This window comes from Oncorhynchus tshawytscha, linkage group LG05 (assembly GCF_018296145.1).
Source record: "Oncorhynchus tshawytscha isolate Ot180627B linkage group LG05, Otsh_v2.0, whole genome shotgun sequence".
In the NCBI taxonomy this organism is placed as follows: Eukaryota; Metazoa; Chordata; class Actinopteri; order Salmoniformes; family Salmonidae; genus Oncorhynchus; species Oncorhynchus tshawytscha.
This window is the reverse complement of record NC_056433.1, coordinates 55,542,716-55,561,465: the sequence shown is the minus strand read 5'-3', so window position 1 is coordinate 55,561,465 and position 18,750 is coordinate 55,542,716. Positions and strand designations below refer to the sequence as shown.

General features: G+C 41.9%; 1 protein-coding gene across 3 annotated transcripts in view; it reads left to right on the top strand.

Moving 5' to 3' along the window:
• The window catches only part of LOC112250892 (guanine nucleotide-binding protein subunit alpha-11), an 88,680-nt gene that overhangs the window by 51,517 nt on the left and 18,413 nt on the right, over positions 1 to 18,750 (top strand). For all 3 annotated transcript variants that reach the window (XM_024421420.2, XM_042322104.1, XM_024421419.2), the window contains exons 2-3: positions 977 to 1,161; positions 15,548 to 15,702. In XM_024421420.2, the coding sequence (XP_024277188.1) occupies positions 977 to 1,161; positions 15,548 to 15,702 (340 nt within the window). The remainder of the gene's footprint in view (positions 1 to 976; positions 1,162 to 15,547; positions 15,703 to 18,750) is intronic.

Genomic DNA, 18,750 nt, shown 5'->3' with positions numbered 1-18,750 from the left:
TTAAACAGCATATAAACACTCTAAATAGGTCAGGAGCCAGACAGGGAGCCTTAGAAGGAACGGAAATGAATTATTTAGGCTTTATTTCAATTTTTTTTCAAGGCTATAGCCTACAAAGAAATACATTGAATTATTTCAACACTGGGCTGGTAGGGAGTCAGGGACATTAAGCACTCAGTATTTAAACAACATTAAACTCTATTAAATAATTATAGTTTAGAAATTGCTCATAGACTGTGACTTACTTAGAATGATATACAAATTAAACAAAAAATGCCATATTAGGCTCACTCTACAGTGCCTTTTAGTCTGGCTTCAGGCTCATGCGATGCTGCCCGGAGAGCAGGCCAGCAGCGGAGAATATCCTCTCCATGCTTGCAGAGCCACTGCTAAACACCTTTTTGGCCAATCTTGTCAGGCTGGGCAGGGATGCAGAGGTTTTTTTTTCTTCTTTTCAATAGGCAGGCCTAAAGGTTTTTGTGCAAAATAGCCAAAATCAAAATGGAAATGGTCTTGAAGTTGGAATATGCAAGCCCTATTTGGCCAAAATCAATTATGGCCTATTGAATGGAACAAAAATGAAAACTTAAGAGATCAGATTTTTTTGTTTATAAATACTGTGCTACAATGGCACACTTAATTAGCTACCCACCGTGTTCCTTGCTTTTAGCATGTGCACGTAGTTAGTACAGCATCATGCTTTTGAGATGTCTTTTCAGATTCTTTAGTTGTGGATATTACATCACTGCATTCCCTCTCTTGGTCCTCATCTTTGTAAGTCACCTTGATTTTTGCACCTGTGTGTTTTATCAGTTTCTTGTGAGCTTGTTAAGTGAGCAGAATTGGAGTGGGGGAGAAGGCCTTCCCTCCAGCCTTTGGGAATCTCACTCCACCCTCCAGTCAAACTTGGATAGTGGACTACACTACACATTTGGAAACCTCTGTCTAACCTGTGTTCTGTCCTGTCCCTCCACAGGCACTGGCGAAAGCGGCAAGAGCACCTTCATCAAACAGATGCGCATCATCCACGGGACGGGCTACACCGACGAGGACAAAAGAGGCTTCACCAAACTGGTCTATCAGAACATCTTCACCTCCATGCAGTCCATGATCCGGGCCTCTGAGACCCTCAAGATCCAGTACAAGTATGAACAGAACAAGGTGAGTCTGGCTGGGGGAGCGGGGATGGGGATTGGGGTCCACTCATTAGAAAAATACATTGTTAGTCAAAATGTCTTGTATTATTATAGTCTGATGTAGGCATATATCTAGACGCCATGTTAGAGATCACTTCCAGTGAATTCGGAAAGTATTCAGATCCCTTATTCTAAAGTGGATTAAATTTTAAAAATTCTCCCCTCATCAATCTACACATATTACCCATATTTAAAGTAAAAACAGTTTTTTAGAAATGTTTGCAAATAAAGAAAATAAAAAGGTATACATAAGTATTCAGACCCTTTACTGAGGACTTTGTTGAAGGAACTTTGGCAGCAATTACAGCCTAGGAACTTTGGCAGCAATTACAGCCTAAAATCTTTTTATCAGGTATGACGCTACAAAGACATGGCACACAGCCCCCCGCCCCCTTCGGAAAAGCTGACCACGACTCCATTTTGTTGATCCCTGCCTACAGACAGAAACTAAAACAAGAAGCTCCCACGCTGAGGTCTGTCCAACGCTGGTCCGACCAAGCTGACTCCACACTCCAAGACTGCTTCCATCACGTGGACTGGGAGATATTTCGTATTGCGTCAGACAACACCATTGACGAATACGCTGATTCGGTGTGTGAGTTCATTAGAACTTGCGTTGAAGATGTCGTTCCCATAGCAACGATTAAAACATTCCCTAACCAGAAACCGTGGATTGATGGCAGCATTCGTGTGAAACTGAAGGCACGAACCACTGCTTTTAATCAGGGCAAGGTGTCTGGTAACATGGCTGAATACAAACAGTGCAGCTATTCCCTCCGCAAGGCTATCAAACAAGCTAAGCGCCAGTACAGAGACAAAGTAGAATCTCAATTCAACGGCTCAGACACAAGAGGTATGTGGCAGGGTCTACAGTCAATCACGGACTGCAGGAAGAAACCCAGCCCAGTCACGGACCAGGATGTCTTGCTCCCAGGCAGACTAAATAACTTTTTGCCCGCTTTGAGGACAATACAGTGCCACTGACACGGCCTGCAACGGAAACATGCAGTCTCTCCTTCACTGCAGCCGAAGTGAGTAAGACATTTAAACGTGTTAACCCTCGCAAGGCTGCAGGCCCAGACGGCATCCCCAGCCGCGCCCTCAGAGCATGCGCAGACCAGCTGGCCGGTGTGTTTACGGACATATTCAATCAATCCCTATACCAGTCTGCTGTTCCCACATGCTTCAAGAGGGCCACCATTGTTCCTGTTCCCAAGAAAGCTAAGGTAACTGAGCTAAACGACTACCGCCCTGTAGCACTCACATCCGTCATCATGAAGTGCTTTGAGAGACTAGTCAAGGACCATATCACCTCCACCCTACCTGACACCCTTGACCCACTCCAATTTGCTTACCGCCCAAATAGGTCCACAGACGATGCAATCTCAACCACACTGCACACTGCCCTAACCCATCTGGACAAGAGGAATACCTATGTGAGAATGCTGTTCATCGACTACAGCTCGGCATTCAACACCATAGTACCCTCCAAGCTCGTCATCAAGCTCGAGACCCTGGGTCTCGACCCCGCCCTGTGCAACTGGGTTCTGGACTTCCTGACGGGCCGCCCCCAGGTGGTGAGGGTAGGCAACAACATCTCCTCCCCGCTGATCCTCAACACTGGGGCCCCACAAGGGTGCGTTCTGAGCCCTCTCCTGTACTCCCTGTTCACCCACGACTGCGTGGCCATGCACGCCTCCAACTCAATCATCAAGTTTGCGGACGACACAACAGTGGTAGGCTTGATTACCAACAACGACGAGACGGCCTACAGGGAGGAGGTGAGGGCCCTCTGAGTGTGGTGTCAGGAAAATAACCTCACACTCAACGTCAACAAAACTAAGGAGATGATTGTGGACTTCAGGAAACAGCAGAGGGAACACCCCCATCCACATCGATGGAACAGTAGTGGAGAGGGTAGCAAGTTTTAAGTTCCTCGGCATACACATCACAGACAAACTGAATTGGTCCACTCACACAGACAGCATCGTGAGGAAGGCGCAGCAGCGCCTCTTCAACCTCAGGAGGCTGAAGAAATTCGGCTTGTCACCAAAAGCACTCACAAACTTCTACAGATGCACAATCGAGAGCATCCTGGCGGGCTGTATCACCGCCTGGTATGGCAACTGCACCGCCCTCAACCGTAAGGCTCTCCAGAGGGTAGTGAGGTCTGCACAACGCATCACCGGGGGCAAACTACCTGCCCTCCAGGACACCTACACCACCCGATGCTACAGGAAGGCCATAAAGATCATCAAGGACATCAACCACCCGAGCCACTGCCTGTTCACCCCGCTGTCATCCAGAAGGCGAGGTCAGTACAGGTGCATCAAAGCTGGGACCGAGAGACTGAAAAACAGCTTCTATCTCAAGGCCATCAGACTGTTAAACAGCCACCACTAACATTGAGTGGCTACTGCCAACACACTGTCAATGACACTGACTCTACTCCAGCCACTTTAATCATGGGAATTGATGGGAAATGATGTAAACATATCACTAGCCACTTTAAACAATGCTACCTTATATAATGCTACCTTATATAATGTTACTTACCCTACATTGTTCATCTCATATGCATACGTTGATACTGTACTCTATAGCCTCGACTGCATCCTTATGTAATACATGTATCACTAGCCACTTTAACTATGCCACTTGGTTTACATACTTATCTCATATGTATATACTGTACTCGATATCATCTACTGTATCTTGCCTATGCTGCTCTGTACCATCACTCATTCATATATCCTTATGTACATATTCTTTATCCCCTTACACTGTGTATGACAGTAGTTTTTTTTTTTTTTTTGGAATTGTTAGTTAGATTACTTGTTCGTTATTACTGCATTGTCGGAACTAGAAGCACAAGCATTTCGCTACACTCGCATTAACATCTGTTAACCATGTGTATGTGACAAATAAAATTTGATTTGATTTTGATTTGATTTATTTGGGGAGTTACTCATATTCTTCTCTGCAGATCCTCTCAAACTCTGTCAGATTGGAAGGAAAGTGTTGCTGCACAGCTATTTTCAGGTCTCTCCAAAAATGTTTGATCAAGTCCTGGCTCTGGCTGGACTACTCAAGGACATTCAGAGACTTGTCCCAAAGCCACTACTGCATTGTCTTGGCTGTGTGCTTGGGGTCGTTGTCCTGTTGGAAGGTGAACCTTCACCCCAGTCTGAGGTCCTGAGAGCTCTGGAGCAGGTTTTCATCAAGGATCTTTCTGTACTTTGCTCCGTTAATCTTTCCCTCGATCCTGACAAGTCTCTGTCGCTAAAAAACACCCCCACAGCATGAGGCTACCACCACCATGCTTCACCGTAGGGATGGTGCCAGGTTTCCTCCAGACATGACACTTGGCATTCAGGCCAGAGTTCAATCTTGGTTTCATCAGACCAGACAATCTTGTTTATCATGGTCAGGGTCCTTTTGGTGGCTTTTGGCAAACTCCAAGCAGGCTGTCATGTGCCTTTTACTGAGGAGTGGCTTCTATCTGGCTACTCTACCATAAAGGCCTGATTGGTGGAGTGCTGCAGATATGGTTGTCCTTCTGGAAGGTTCTCTCATCTCCACAGAGAAAATCGGGAGCTCTGTAAGAATGACAACCGGGTTTTTGGTCACCTACCTGACCAAGGCCCTTCTCCCCCGATTGCTCAGTTTGGCCGGGCGGCCAGCTCTAGGAAGAGCCTTGGTGGTTCCAAACTTCTTCCATTTAAGAATGATGGAGGCCACTGTGTTCTTGGGGACCTTCATTGCTGCAGAAATGTTTTTGTACCTTTCCCCAGATCTGTTCCTCAACAAAATCCTGTCTTTGAGTTCTACGGACAATTCCTGGCTTGGTTTTTGCCTTGACATGCACTGTCAACTGTGGGACCTTACATAGACAGGTGTGTGCCTTTCCAAATCATGTCCAATCAATTCAATTTACCACAGGACTCAAGTTGTATAAACATCTCAGGGATGATCAATGGAAACAGGATCCACCTGAGCTCAATTTCGAGTATCATAGCATAGGGTCTGAATACTTATGTAAATGTTTTTCTGTTATTTATTTTTAATACATTTGCAAAAATGTTTACTTTGTCATTATGGGGTATTGTGTATGTTGATGAGGAAAAACATTTATTTAATCTGTTTTAGGAAAAGGTTCCAAATTTGGAAAAAAGGGAAGGGGTCTGAATACTTTCCAAATGTGCTGTATTTCACTGCATATTCAACCCCTGTACTGAGGCTTCGTTTGGACGCAGATCCGTGAGACTTCTGAGAATGTATAGCATGGAATATACTCTGCTCAAAAAAATAAAGGGAACACTAAAATAACACATCCTAGATCTGAATGAATGAAATATTCTTATTAAATACTTTTTTCTTTACATAGTTGAATGTGCTGACAACAAAATCACACAAAAATTATCAATGGAAATCAAATTTATCAACTCATGGAGGTCTGGATTTGGAGTCACACTCAAAATTAAAGTGGAAAACCACACTACAGGCTGATCCAACTTTGATGAGGCTCAGTAGTGTGTGTGTGTGGCCTCCACGTGCCTGTATGACCTCCCTACAACGCCTGGGCATGCTCCTGATGAGGTGGCGGATGGTCTCCTGAGGGATCTCCTCCCAGACCTGGACTAAAGCATCCGCCAACTCCTGGACAGTCTGTGGTGCAACGTGGCGTTGGTGGATGGAGCGAGACATGATGTCCCAGATGTGCTCAATTGGATTCAGGTCTGGGGAACGGGCGGGCCAGTCCATAGCATCAATGCCTTCCTCTTGCAGGAACTGCTGACACACTCCAGCCACATGAGGTCTTGCATTAGGAGGAACCCAGGGCCAACCGCACCAGCATATGGTCTCACAAGGGGTCTGAGGATCTCATCTCGGTACCTAATGGCAGTCAGGCTACCTCTGGCGAGCACATGGAGGGCTGTGCGGCTCCCCAAAGAAATGCCACCCCACACCATGACTGACCCACCGCCAAACCGGTCATGCTGGAGGATGTTGCAGGCAGCAGAACGTTCTCCACGGCATCTCCAGACTCTGTCACGTCTGTCACCTGTGCTCAGTGTGAACCTGCTTTCATCTGTGAAGAGCACAGGGCACCAGTGGCGAATTTGCCAATCTTGGTGTTCTCTGGCAAATGAAAAACGTCCTGCATGGTGTTGGGCTGTAAGCACAACCCCTACCTGTGGACGTCGGGCCCTCATACCACCCTCATGGGAGTCTGTTTCTGACCGTTTGAGCAGACACATGCACATTTGTGGCCTGCTGGAGGTCATTTTGCAGGGCTCTGGCAGTGCTTCTCCTGCTCCTCCTTGCACAAAGGCAGTGGTAGCGGTCCTGCTGCTGGGTTGTTGCCCTCCTACGACCTCCTCCACGTCTACTGATGTACTGGCCTGTCTCCTGGTAGCGCCTCCATGCTCTGGACACTACGCTGACAGACACAGCAAACCTTCTTGCCACAGCTCACATTGATGTTCCATCCTGGATGAGCTGCACTACCTGAGCCACTTGTATGGGTTGTAGACTCCGTCTCATGCTACCACTAGAGTGAAAGCACCACCAGAATTCAAAAGTGACCAAAACCTCAGTTCCTATGCTTCCTGGCTGATAAGTGGTCCGTGGTCACAACCTGCAGAACCACTCCTTTATTGGGGGTGTCTTGCTAATTGCCTATAATTTCCACCTGTTGTCTATTCCATTTGCACAACAGCATGTGAAATTTATTTTCAATCAGTGTTGCTTCCTAAGTGGACAGTTTGATTTCACAGAAGTGTGATTGACTTGGAGTTACATAGTGTTGTTTAAGTGTTCCCTTTATTTTTTTGAGCATGGTATAACTAGCAGCCTGCAGACCTAAAACATCACGTGTTGATATGACTTCATTTCTGCCAACATAATGTATATCACTGAATAAGTAAACCCAGTCTACTAGTCCTTCAATGCTATGAGACTCAGTTTCGAGTCTCATAGCAAAGGGTCTGAATACTTATGTACATAAGGTATTTATGTTTATTTTCTGTAAAAATGTCAAAATAACTTTCTGCTTTGTCATTATAGTGTAATGTATGTAGATTGATACTTATTTATTTAATCCATTTTAGAATAAGGCTGTAACCTAACAAATGTGTAAAAAGGGAAGGGTTTGGAATACTTTCTGAATGCACTGTATATGAGCAGCAAATGGTTAGTGGTCCTTACTGTAGTTTTTGAATCGGTCATTGACTCCTGATATAAAGTTTTGCCATTATGCTGCGGGACGTAGAGGTGATTTGTAGTGTAGTATGGTACCCTGCGTCACCACTTCATTGCTCCAGACCAGCGCACGGGTGAGTTAGAGGACTGATTATTCTTTTGGGTCCTACTGTGTCTATCTGACAATGACTGGGCGACGTAAACCTAAATAAAAACTGATAATTGTGCATGACTTCAGTATTACTTAGTAAAACTGTTACACTTAGGTTTGTATTCTTTTATTTTGTTATAATTATTTTGATTTTACTGTAGTACTGTAGCCCACTCCCGACTAGTCACGTTGTACAGCGCCTGAGTGGCGCAACAGTCTAAGACACTGCATAGCAGTGCAAGCTGTGTTGCTACAGATGCTGGTTCAATACCCATGCAAAACCCTCAACTGGGAGACCCATGAGATGACTATAGGTTTTTGGTTTCTCTCCCCCTAAACACAGAAAAAAATAATTCTAAATAACAAACAGGCTTTATTTACAAATGAGTAAAGATGTCTCACCCCATGTTCAAGGGTGGCATTTTTCTCACTCAATTTACGTTATTTGAAAACGAACTCTTCTCCAAAATAGTTATTTACTTAAACAAGCGATTTATTATGAATTTAGAATTATATAAAAGCCCCTTGGATATTCTCAGATATATGATTAGCCCTTTTATTAGCAGGACAATATATATTAGTCATGGCTCCCGAGTCGCGCACAATGGGATTGCCTTGCCTTCTGCAGCTGTATCCATTGAAAGTGAGCGAGGTACAAGGCACAACGGCAGGGGGCACGGGATGGGCCGCAGAGCTACACACAGAAGACTGACCTAGCCCATGGGGGGTGGACCCCCACCCCGCCACACTGGGTAGCACAGAGCAACACTTAAGGGGCATTGCACTAATAATGACTAAGGAAATGTTTCCTCTGTTCTTAGTGCCAGTCTACACGTTCAAACTTTAACAATGTAGCTAATAATGGCTTTCATTAATAAAATAATGATAAAAACTCTTTCAAAATGCAGACGTTTATTTAGTTATGGATCCATAACGAATTACTATGGGAATAAATATCACTGAAATATTGGAACAAAGTTGTCTAATGAAGTTAAACAAATTGTTGCTTACTGGAAAATACTTTTGCAAACACATGGTCACGTTGTACAGCGCCATTTTGGCTATTAGCAGGTAGCTGGACAATAGACTTGCCGTCCGTGATTAGTTGCAATTTCAGTTTAAGCCATCAGAAAAGACAAAACAAATACCACAAAGTATTTATGTATCACATCCGACCGTGATTGAGTCCCATAGGGCGTCACACAATTGGCCCAGCGTTTCTCTCCCTCTAAAAACAGAAAAATGTTTTGGCCTTTTATTCGGATTACAATCGCTCACTTTGGTTTTTTTGAAAACGAAATAACCTCATTGTTATATTATCAAGTTGACGGCACAGTCATATAGCCCGGCATGAGTGACTCACTCATTCATGGCTTTGGATCAAAATAAATAAGTACCAATATTCTTTCTGATAGTCTTTAAAGAAATATTTTGGTTATCCTGACCTGGACACCATGTACAGTATTGTAATAAGCCATTATGGGCTATTAGCAAGACCATATACTTTTACCAACACCTCTCTGTATTTTGATACTTTGTGGATGGGGGCTCCCGCAGTGCAAACAGATGCAGGTTCAATACCCGTGCCGGTTGCCACCGGGAGACCCATTAGGGGGCTTTTGGTTTTAATTTAGAATCCTCCAATCATCTATATGTAATTATTGACAGAGTCACGTCATATTTTTCCATATACTATAGGCCTACCGTAGGCGACATGAGTCACTAGTGTTGAGTAATGTGTTGTTAAAAGTGGTCTAGGTCTTATTTAAAGAGTATATTGAAGTTAGAAGCAATAGGATTTGAAGCAATAGCCTACAACTATTTTAGCACTGTTTCGCGTTGCGACAAGCATGGGGACTGGTCTTGATAAATCAATTAGATTTTTATTTTCACTGAATCTCCGTTTGGGTAGTGGTTAGACTACAAATATACAATTAGGGTATGGAAATGTTATGCTCTTAGTGTAACCGTTATTTAACTAGGCATGTCAGTTAAAACCTCTTTGGGCTAGACGTGCCACTAGCGACCCACCTCGACAACATCCGGTGAAATTGCATAGTGCTTAATTCAAAAATACTAAATTCATAATATTAAACATTCATGAAAATAGTGTCTTAATTTAAAAGTTTATGTAACTTCTTGTCAATCCAGCCGCTGTGTCAGATTTCAAAAAGGCTTTATGGCGAAAGCATACCATGCGATTATCTGTGGACAGCGCCCCGCATACAAAAGCATTAAAAACATTTTCCAACCAAGCAGATGCATCACGAAAGTCAGAAATAGCGATAAAATAAATCCCTTACCTTTTGAAGATCAGTTACATAATAAATGGTCCTTTTTGTTCGATAACGTCCTTTACATCCCCAAAAAGTATGTTTTATTTGGAGCGCTTCATTCAATAATCCACCTGTTTCCCCTCGTTCAAAATGCATAGAAAATTAATCCCAAACTTTACCAATAAACTTGGTCCAAACATGTCAAACACGTTCCTAAAAAATCCTCAGGTACCCTAATTTTTAAATAAACGATCAAATTTAAGACATAAAATAGTATATTCAATACCGGAGATAAATAACGAGGAGCGTGCACTCATTAACGCGCACCACTAGAGTCCTTCTGAGTGACACTTAGAAAGAATACGAATACTTCTTAATAAAAAAAAGTAAAAAAATGTTGAACAATTTCTAAAGACTGTTGACATCTAGTGGAAGCCATAGGAACTGCAATCTGGGTCCTAATTACGCTTTCCCATAGAAAAGCATTGGAAAGTCCAATGACCTCAACAACAACAAATATTCCTGTAAGGATTGTCCTTGGGGTTTCGCCTGCCAAATCAGTTCTGTTATACTCTGACATTATTTTAACAGTTTTAGAAACTTTAGTGTTTTCTATCCAATACCATGCATATCCTAGCTTCTGGGCCTTCTGGGCACCTCGGTCATCCAAACTTCCAAATACTGCCCCCTAGCCTTAAAGTTAAGAACAAATTCTTATTTACAAGGACAGCCTATTCCTTCCTCCCCGTTGTGGAATTGAACCCCGGTCTCCCGCGTGCCCGCACGACACGGGGGATTCTTTAGCTAAATAGCCAAGTACTGTAGCCTACCACCGACTGTCACGATATACAGTGCCATAATTTCTGTTCCATCCTAATGGAAACCCAGTGGTTTTTTTTGTTTTTCTTGGAATAGAAATGCCATAATATTAAGCAAATTAATTAAGCAAAATGTATTAGTCAGTCCCGTATACTATGTTCTTACAAAAAAGGTTTGAAATTCTCTAGTACAGCCACTATTGAAGGTTATCAAATGCTTCTCAAAGATGCCCTCTGGTGGTCAAACTAGCACTAACTAGCACTGGTACTAGCAATGGTACCAGTGGTTCACACTTAAATGACGTGCCATAGAATTCTGCGGCACCATGCAAGCTGCGCTGCAGTACCCTGCAACTTTTAAAGGACCAACCACTGTATGCGCTAAGAATGTGACAAATTGCCAATTTTTCTAAACGTTTAAACTGTTAAATATCATGAAATACCATGTGAATTCACAATGTAGCTGTGCTGCTGCAAGCAACGTTTTGGGTCTCACGGGCATCCCTTTCAGATGGTTAAGCATTGCACCTGTACTACCATTAGTGTACCTTCATTCCAGCTTGTAAAGTTTGCATTTCCTTATTTAGGTTCTCCAAGTATTGCCTTACAGGACTTTGCTGTTGTCGTTTGCTTTCCTCTGCCAATTTTCCAACTGTTAACGACGATGACATAGTGGTGGAGAGTCTAATCCAAAATAATTGATTCCTCAACTCCTTGCACATCGACTGCCAGTGTTGACTCTTATTTCTAAGCTTCAGGAATCGACTCGTAAGATTCAGTATTTTTTTAATTCGAGGAGACTGATTGTATATACAGTCCCTAGACCTTTTTCACATTTTGTTGTTACAGCTTGAATTGAAAAATAATTTAATTGAGATTTCTTGTCACTGGCCAACACAATACCCTATCATGTCAAAGTGGAGTTATGTTTTTAGAAATGTTTACAAATTAATATAAAAATGAAAAGCTGACATTTCTAGAGTCAAGTATTCAACCCCTTTGTTACGTCAAGCCTAAAAATGTGCTTAACTAGTCACATAATCAGTTGCGTGGACTCACTCTGTACAATAATAGTGTTTAACATGATTTTGAATGGATACTTTATCTCTGTACCCCCACACATACAATTATCTGTAAGGTCCCTCAGTCGAGCAGTGAATTTCAAACACAGATTCAACCACAAAAGACCAGGGAGGTTTTCCAATGCATCCTAAAGAAGGGACCTATTGGTAGATGGGTAGACATAAACAAAGAAGCCATTGAATATCCCTTTTTAGCATGGTAAAGTTATTAATCACAATTAGGATAATGTATCAATACACCCAGTCACTGCAAAGATACATGTGTCCTCCCTAATTCATTTGCTGGAGAGAAAGGAACTGCTCAGGGATTTCACCATGAGGCCAATGGTGACTTTAAAACAGTTAGAGTTGAATGGCTGTGATGGGAGAAAACTTGGGATGGATCAACAACATTGTAGTTACTCCACAATACTACATTTAAAAGAAGGATACAAATATTCCAAAATATGCATTGTGTTTGTGACAAGGCACTAAAGTATAACTGCAAAAAATGTTGCAAATCAATTCACTTTTTGTTCCTGAATACCAAGTGTTATGTTTGGGGCAAATCCAATACATTACTGAGTACCACTCCATATTTTCAAGCATAGTGGTGACTGCATCATTTAATGGGTATGCTTGTAATCGTTAAGGACTGGGGAGTTTTTCAGGATTAAAAATAAAACGGGATGGAGCTAAGCACAGGCAAAATTCTAGATGAAAACCTGGTTCCGTCTGCTTTCCACCAGACACTGTGAGATGAATTCACCTTTCAGCAGGACAATAACCTAAAACACAAGGCCAAATCTACACTGGAGTTACTTACCAAGAAGACAGTGAATGGTCCAGATTGGCCTTGTTAAAGTGTTAACGTAAATCTATGGAAAGACCTGAAAATGGTCTAGCAGTGATCAACAACTAATTGGACAAAGCTCAAAGAATTTTGAAAATAATAGTGGGCGAGTATTGCACAATCCAGGTGTGGAAGACTTTTACTTACCCAGAAAGATGCACAGCTGTAATCGCTGCCAAAGTGTTTACTCAGGGATGTGAATACTTTTGTAAATGAGATATTTCAGTATTTCATTTTCAATACCAAAAATTTTGAAAAACATGTTTCCACTTTGTCGTTATGGGGAATTGTGTTTAGAAGGGTAAGAAATTAAGTTAATCCATTTTGAATTCAGGCTGTAACACAATATGGTTTAAGTCAAGGGGTATGAATACTTTCTGAAGGCACTGTAAATGTACATTTAGTCATTTGCCTATTTTTGTTCATATCTAATCAGAACTATCAGCATGGGAATAGCCGTATTTACCACTGGGTAAAAGACTAGTGGGGTTTTACAATCCCTAATCTAATTGTGCTCCGACCGGTTAACTTCTCTTTCTGGAACTCAGAGAAAGAAACACACACTGAGCAAGCAAAACACATGCAGGCCGCTGGTGATGCCTATCAAGGTTAAGTGCGTTGCTCAAAGGCACATTGACAAATTTTCACACCTTGCCGACTATGGTATACGAACCAGCGAATTTTCCAGTGTCATGACATGGCCCTTTCTGGATATAGATCATGGCACTCACTCACTCACAGGTTCTATTATCGCAGGTCATAAAGTCCTGGAGGAGACTCTCCCCCTGGCCATGCAGAAAGAGACACACAGAGAGAACAAAGGATTTCTTCATGGCAAACTCCTAAATCCCCCAAATGGGGATTTGAATCAAAATGTCCACATGTGGGAATGGTCAGTAGACACTTAAGGGACAGGTATGACGAGTGTGTTTCATTTGGTGACCTCAGAGGACAGGAAACAGGCATAACTATATCTCTGAATATGTACATTTCTCAATTATGGGGTTTGCAACTAATTCTTGTTTAAAATGAAAGAGTAAAGATTTAACTATTTGTGAAATGATGTAAGGTGATGTTAAACCTTTAATGAAAGAGAATTGTATTCCCTTTGAAGTTTAACTAAGTCATTGGCTCTCCCCCGTGAGCACAGACATGATTTTGCGTCATTTAATATCGTTACATAGAGGAGGAGGAAATCCTCTTCAGACCATTGCGTACCTCGATGGACACTGAGGGGGGCTAAGGTTGAGTTTAGACCACAACCTCAGTATAAGCTAAGGTTGAAATGGTTGTTGAATTCCTAACCATACCACGTGGATCATTGGCTACATGGCTGGAAATGGTTGAACTCTGAGTCTTAGATAATAATTACTAGTCTGCCGCTAGACATTTTTGTCAACCTGGGATGCGAAGACCGACAACAGCCGAAACAGCTATTTTATGAGAACATTTCAGAATGGTACTCTGAAGTATCTATTCTAACCACAAAATACTTTGATCTTCAGGGAAGCAGAGAGAGCGACTCGGATGAACTCTCCAACAGAAGGATTGACAATTCTAACAGAGATCATGACGACACAGTCGGCGTAAATATATATTGATTGCAATTATTCCCGAATGAGTGAGCGTTCATGTGCAAAGGATTAGCATTTTAATTCATTAATATAGTTATCAACTGTGTAGTGACTCCTTTTGTCTTTCCCACCCTTTTCAGTCCACACCCACATCCCTTTATCCACCAAGCCGTCATATCGGCTTAGCCCACTAGGGAACCTCCCCTATCATTTCCTTGTAACCCTAACGTTTGTTTGTTTATGCATTTCTGTGATTGGTTAGTTAGTAAATAATAAATTAAACCAATTTGGTGTATGGATGATTTATAGTTAAGGCTGGGTTCGTGCAGATAACCAACAATTTACGACGTTTGGAATGAGACTACATTTTCCTTGGTGCCCCGACTTTCTAGTTAATTACATTTGCATGATTAGTTTAATCATGTAATAATAATTACAGAGAATTGATTTGATAAAATAACTATCTTTTAATGATGCCAAAGACGACACCAGGGATAAGTTGCCGTACTTTCGAGAACACAATCATAGCGAGCTAGCAAGGGACGGAGGGGAGGGGCACTGTATAGGCAGGTCGGCCAGCATGCAGAACCGTGCACTTGGCCTATCAATTGACAATCAATAGCTGTATCGCACAATTTCTTGGCTTGCAATGTCTCGCAACTTCCGTAAAACAGGGGCTAGGATATTCTACACACAGACCAAAGACTGAACACACACTCGCATCATTAGCAAAGCGAGAGAGCATGTGAGTCAGTGGGACTGAGAAAAAGGGGGCATGCAGAAAGAACCATGTCTTGGTAATCTGTATCTTGCAATGTATTTGTCTTGCATGCCTCGCAAATTCAGGTAAGTGGCATAGGCCATGAATACCCCACCAAAGTTAGCTACAGACTACGAACTTCTGGCATTCTCTGAATTCCCATCCACTCATAGGACAGCTAACTGGCAAATGTTATTGGCTGGCAATCTCAGCATTGAATTGTCCAGCCACATCTTATATGTCTGCATTATCAAATGCAAACCAAATTCAAATAGACCATATAAGTGCTGTAAACCATGCCATAAAACATAATGGACTTGTACTCCAAAATGTTCTGTCCTGGCAAGGATGCTAAGTCACTGCTTAGGAGAAGCCTGGATGTTTCGACTGAAAGACTAGTCTGTCTTTAGCCCTAAATCATATCGAGAACATTCTGTCTGTATAACATAAGGTTATCTTCCCTTAACATCACTGTTGAAGCAAAGAATAGGAAATTATGTGTCCCAACTTGTACGGTATATTTTCAATCTGAATAAAGAGATTACTAAATTATTGTGGAATACTGTTACAGTAAATGTGGGTGACTCTTTCCGCCATCCACCATTCCTTCCGTGTTTCTGACCTGTTGTCATCTTTCCCCTGTTCCTCCCTCAGTCCAATGCACTGCTGGTGCGCGAGGTGGACGTGGAGAAGGTGTGTTCTTTTGAACAGCCCTACATCAGTGCAATAAAGATGCTGTGGACAGACCCTGGTATCCAGGAGGCCTATGACCGTAGACGTGAATATCAGCTCTCGGACTCCACCAAATAGTAAGTCTACTCCTGGCATACACACACAGCTGCTACAGTGGTTTGAGAAGAGTTAGAACAAGAGAGATTTATTTTTTTTAAATGTATTTTTAAGTTGATGAGTTATCACAGTAGTGAATATCATCTCTGATACAGTGCCTTGCGAAAGTATTCGGCCCCCTTGAACTTTGCGACCTTTTGCCACATTTCAGGCTTCAAACATAAAGATATAAAACTATTTTTTTGTGAAGAATAAACAACAGGGAAGATGGTTAAAAAACACACAGGTGGATTGTATTTATCATCATTAGTCATTTAGGTCAACATTGGATCATTCAGAGATCCTCACTGAACTTCTGGAGAGAGTTTGCTGCACTGAAAGTAAAGGGGCTGAATAATTTTGCACGCCCAATTTTTCAGTTTTTGATTGTTAAAAAAGTTTGAAATATCCAATAAATGTCGTTCCACTTCATGATTGCGTCCCACTTGTTGTTGATTCTTCACAAAAAAATACAGTTTTATATCTTTATGTTTGAAGCCTGAAATGTGGCAAAAGGTCGCAAAGTTCAAGGGGGCCAAAAATACTTTTGCAAAAGTATTCACACCCCCCCCCCCCCTTGGCGTTTTTCCTCTTGTTGTATTACAAACTGTAATTTGAATGGATTTTTATTTGGATTTTATGTAATGGACATACACAAAATAGTCCAAATTGGTGAAGTGAAATGACGACAATAAAAAAAAAAACTATTTATTCACACCCTTTGCTATGAAGCCCCTAAATAAGATCTGGTGCAACCAATTACCTTCAGAAGTCACATAATTAGTTAAATAAAGTCCACCTGTGTACAATCTAAGTGTCACATGATCTCAGTATATATACACCAGTTCTGAAAGGCCCCATAGTCTGCAACACCACTAAGCAAGGGGCACCACCAAGCAAGCGGCACCCATAAAGACCAAGGAGCTCTCCAAAACAGGTCAGGGACAAAGTTGTGGAGAAGTACAGATCAGGGTTGGGCTATAAAAAAAAAAAAAACTTTGAACATCCCACAATATAAAAAAATGGAAAGAATATGGCAACACAACAAACCTGCCAAGAGAGGGCTGCCCACCAAAACTCGCGGACCAGGCAAGGAGGGCATTAATCAGAGGCAACAAAGAGACCAAAGATAACCCTGAAGGAGCTGCAAAGCTCCACAATGGAGATTGGTTTATCTGTCCATAGGACCACTTTAAGCTGTACAGTCCACAGAGCTAGGCTTTACAGAAGAGTGGCCAGAAAAAAAGCCATTTCTTAAAAAAAAAAATAAGCAAACACGTTTGGTGTTCGCCAAAAGGTATGTGGGAGACTCCCCAAACAACATATGGAAGAAGGTACTCTGGTCAGATGAAACAAAAATGTAGCTTTTTGCCCATCAAGGAAAACCTAAAACCTTATCACCCCGAGACCCTATCCCCACAGTGAAGCATGGTGGTGGCAGCAGCATGCTGTGGGCATGTTTTTCATCGGCAGGGACTGGGAAACTGGTCAGAATTGAAGGAATGATGGATGGCGTTAAATACAGGGAAATTCTTGAGGGAAACCTGTTTGTCTTCCAGAGATTTGAGACTGGGACAGAGGTTTGCCTTCCAGCAGGACAATGACCCTAAGCATACTGCTAAAGCAACACTTGAGTGGTTTAAGGGGAATCATTTACATCTCTTGGAATGGCCTAGTTAAAGCCCAGACTTCAATCCAATTGAGAATCTGTGGTATGATTTAAAGATTACTGTACACCAGCGGAACCCTCCAACTTGAAGGATCTGGAGCAGTTTTGCCTTGAAGACTGAGCAAAAATCCCAGTGGCTAGATGTGCCAAGCTTATAGAGACATACCCCAAGAGACATGCAGCTGTAGTTGCTGCACAAGGTGGCTCTACAATGTATTGACTTTAGGGGGTGAATAGTTATGCACGCTCAGGTTTTCTGTGTTTTTGTCTCATTTCTTGCATCTTCAAAGTGGTAGGCATGTTGTGTAAATCAAATGATACAAACCCCCCCAAAAAATACATTTTAATTTCAGGTTGTAAGGCAACAAAATAGAAAAAATGCCAAGGGGGGTGAATACTTCCGCAAACCACTGTAGTGGTTAGAGAAATTGAAAGTGTGGGAGACAAAAGAAACAAGAAAGAAAAACAATGAGATGGAAAGAGAGAACAGACGACAACATTTCTCATCCTGCTCCACCTTAGTTCTATTTGAACTAACCTATGGATGCCCGAATGCCATGTTTGTTATGTAGATGTAGGTCAGGATTTATTCAGCCCTAAAAGGCAAAGTAAGTAAAATGACTCAGTCAATGTAGTGATTAGACTACTCTATATTTGTATGACTCTGAAAATGTTATCAGGAGTCAGGACTGTAAAAATGAACCCAAATGTTTTTTTAACAAGTACCATTTTAGGATGTTATGTTACTTGACCCTAAAGACGTGTGATTTAACTGTCATGTTTCTAACTACTAGTCATCCTCCGTTTAACATTTTCTCCCCAAACTATGGTTAGTGATAATTGTTACAAACCAAAACTGCCTATTGTTAGTTCATGGAGGAGTACATTACCTGCCAGCTTACTTGATAGTGTTATCAGGTCTTGTCCTTATTCAGTATCATCACACTGTGAACTATGAACCTGAGTGCCAGTCTGTCTCTGCTCTAGCCAGCTTAATGATATGGCAAGGCAGCCATGTAGCCTTGTTTAATGGAAAAACGGTCTGGCACCTAGGCTTGTGTGAGTTATTATAGCTACTAACACGGTTTGTTTAGAAATGTATATGTACAGTGCATACGGAAAGTATTCAGACCCCTTGACTTTTTCCGCATTTTGTTACGTTACAGCCTTAAATCTAAAATGGATTTAAAAAATGATTTCCTCTTCAATCTATACACAATGCCCCCATAATGATAATGCAAAGACAGGTTTTTGCAAGTATACATAAAATTTAAAAAATGAAATATTAAATTTACATAAGTATTCAGACCCTTTACTCAGTACTTTATTGAAGCACCTTGGGCAGCGATTACAGCCTTGA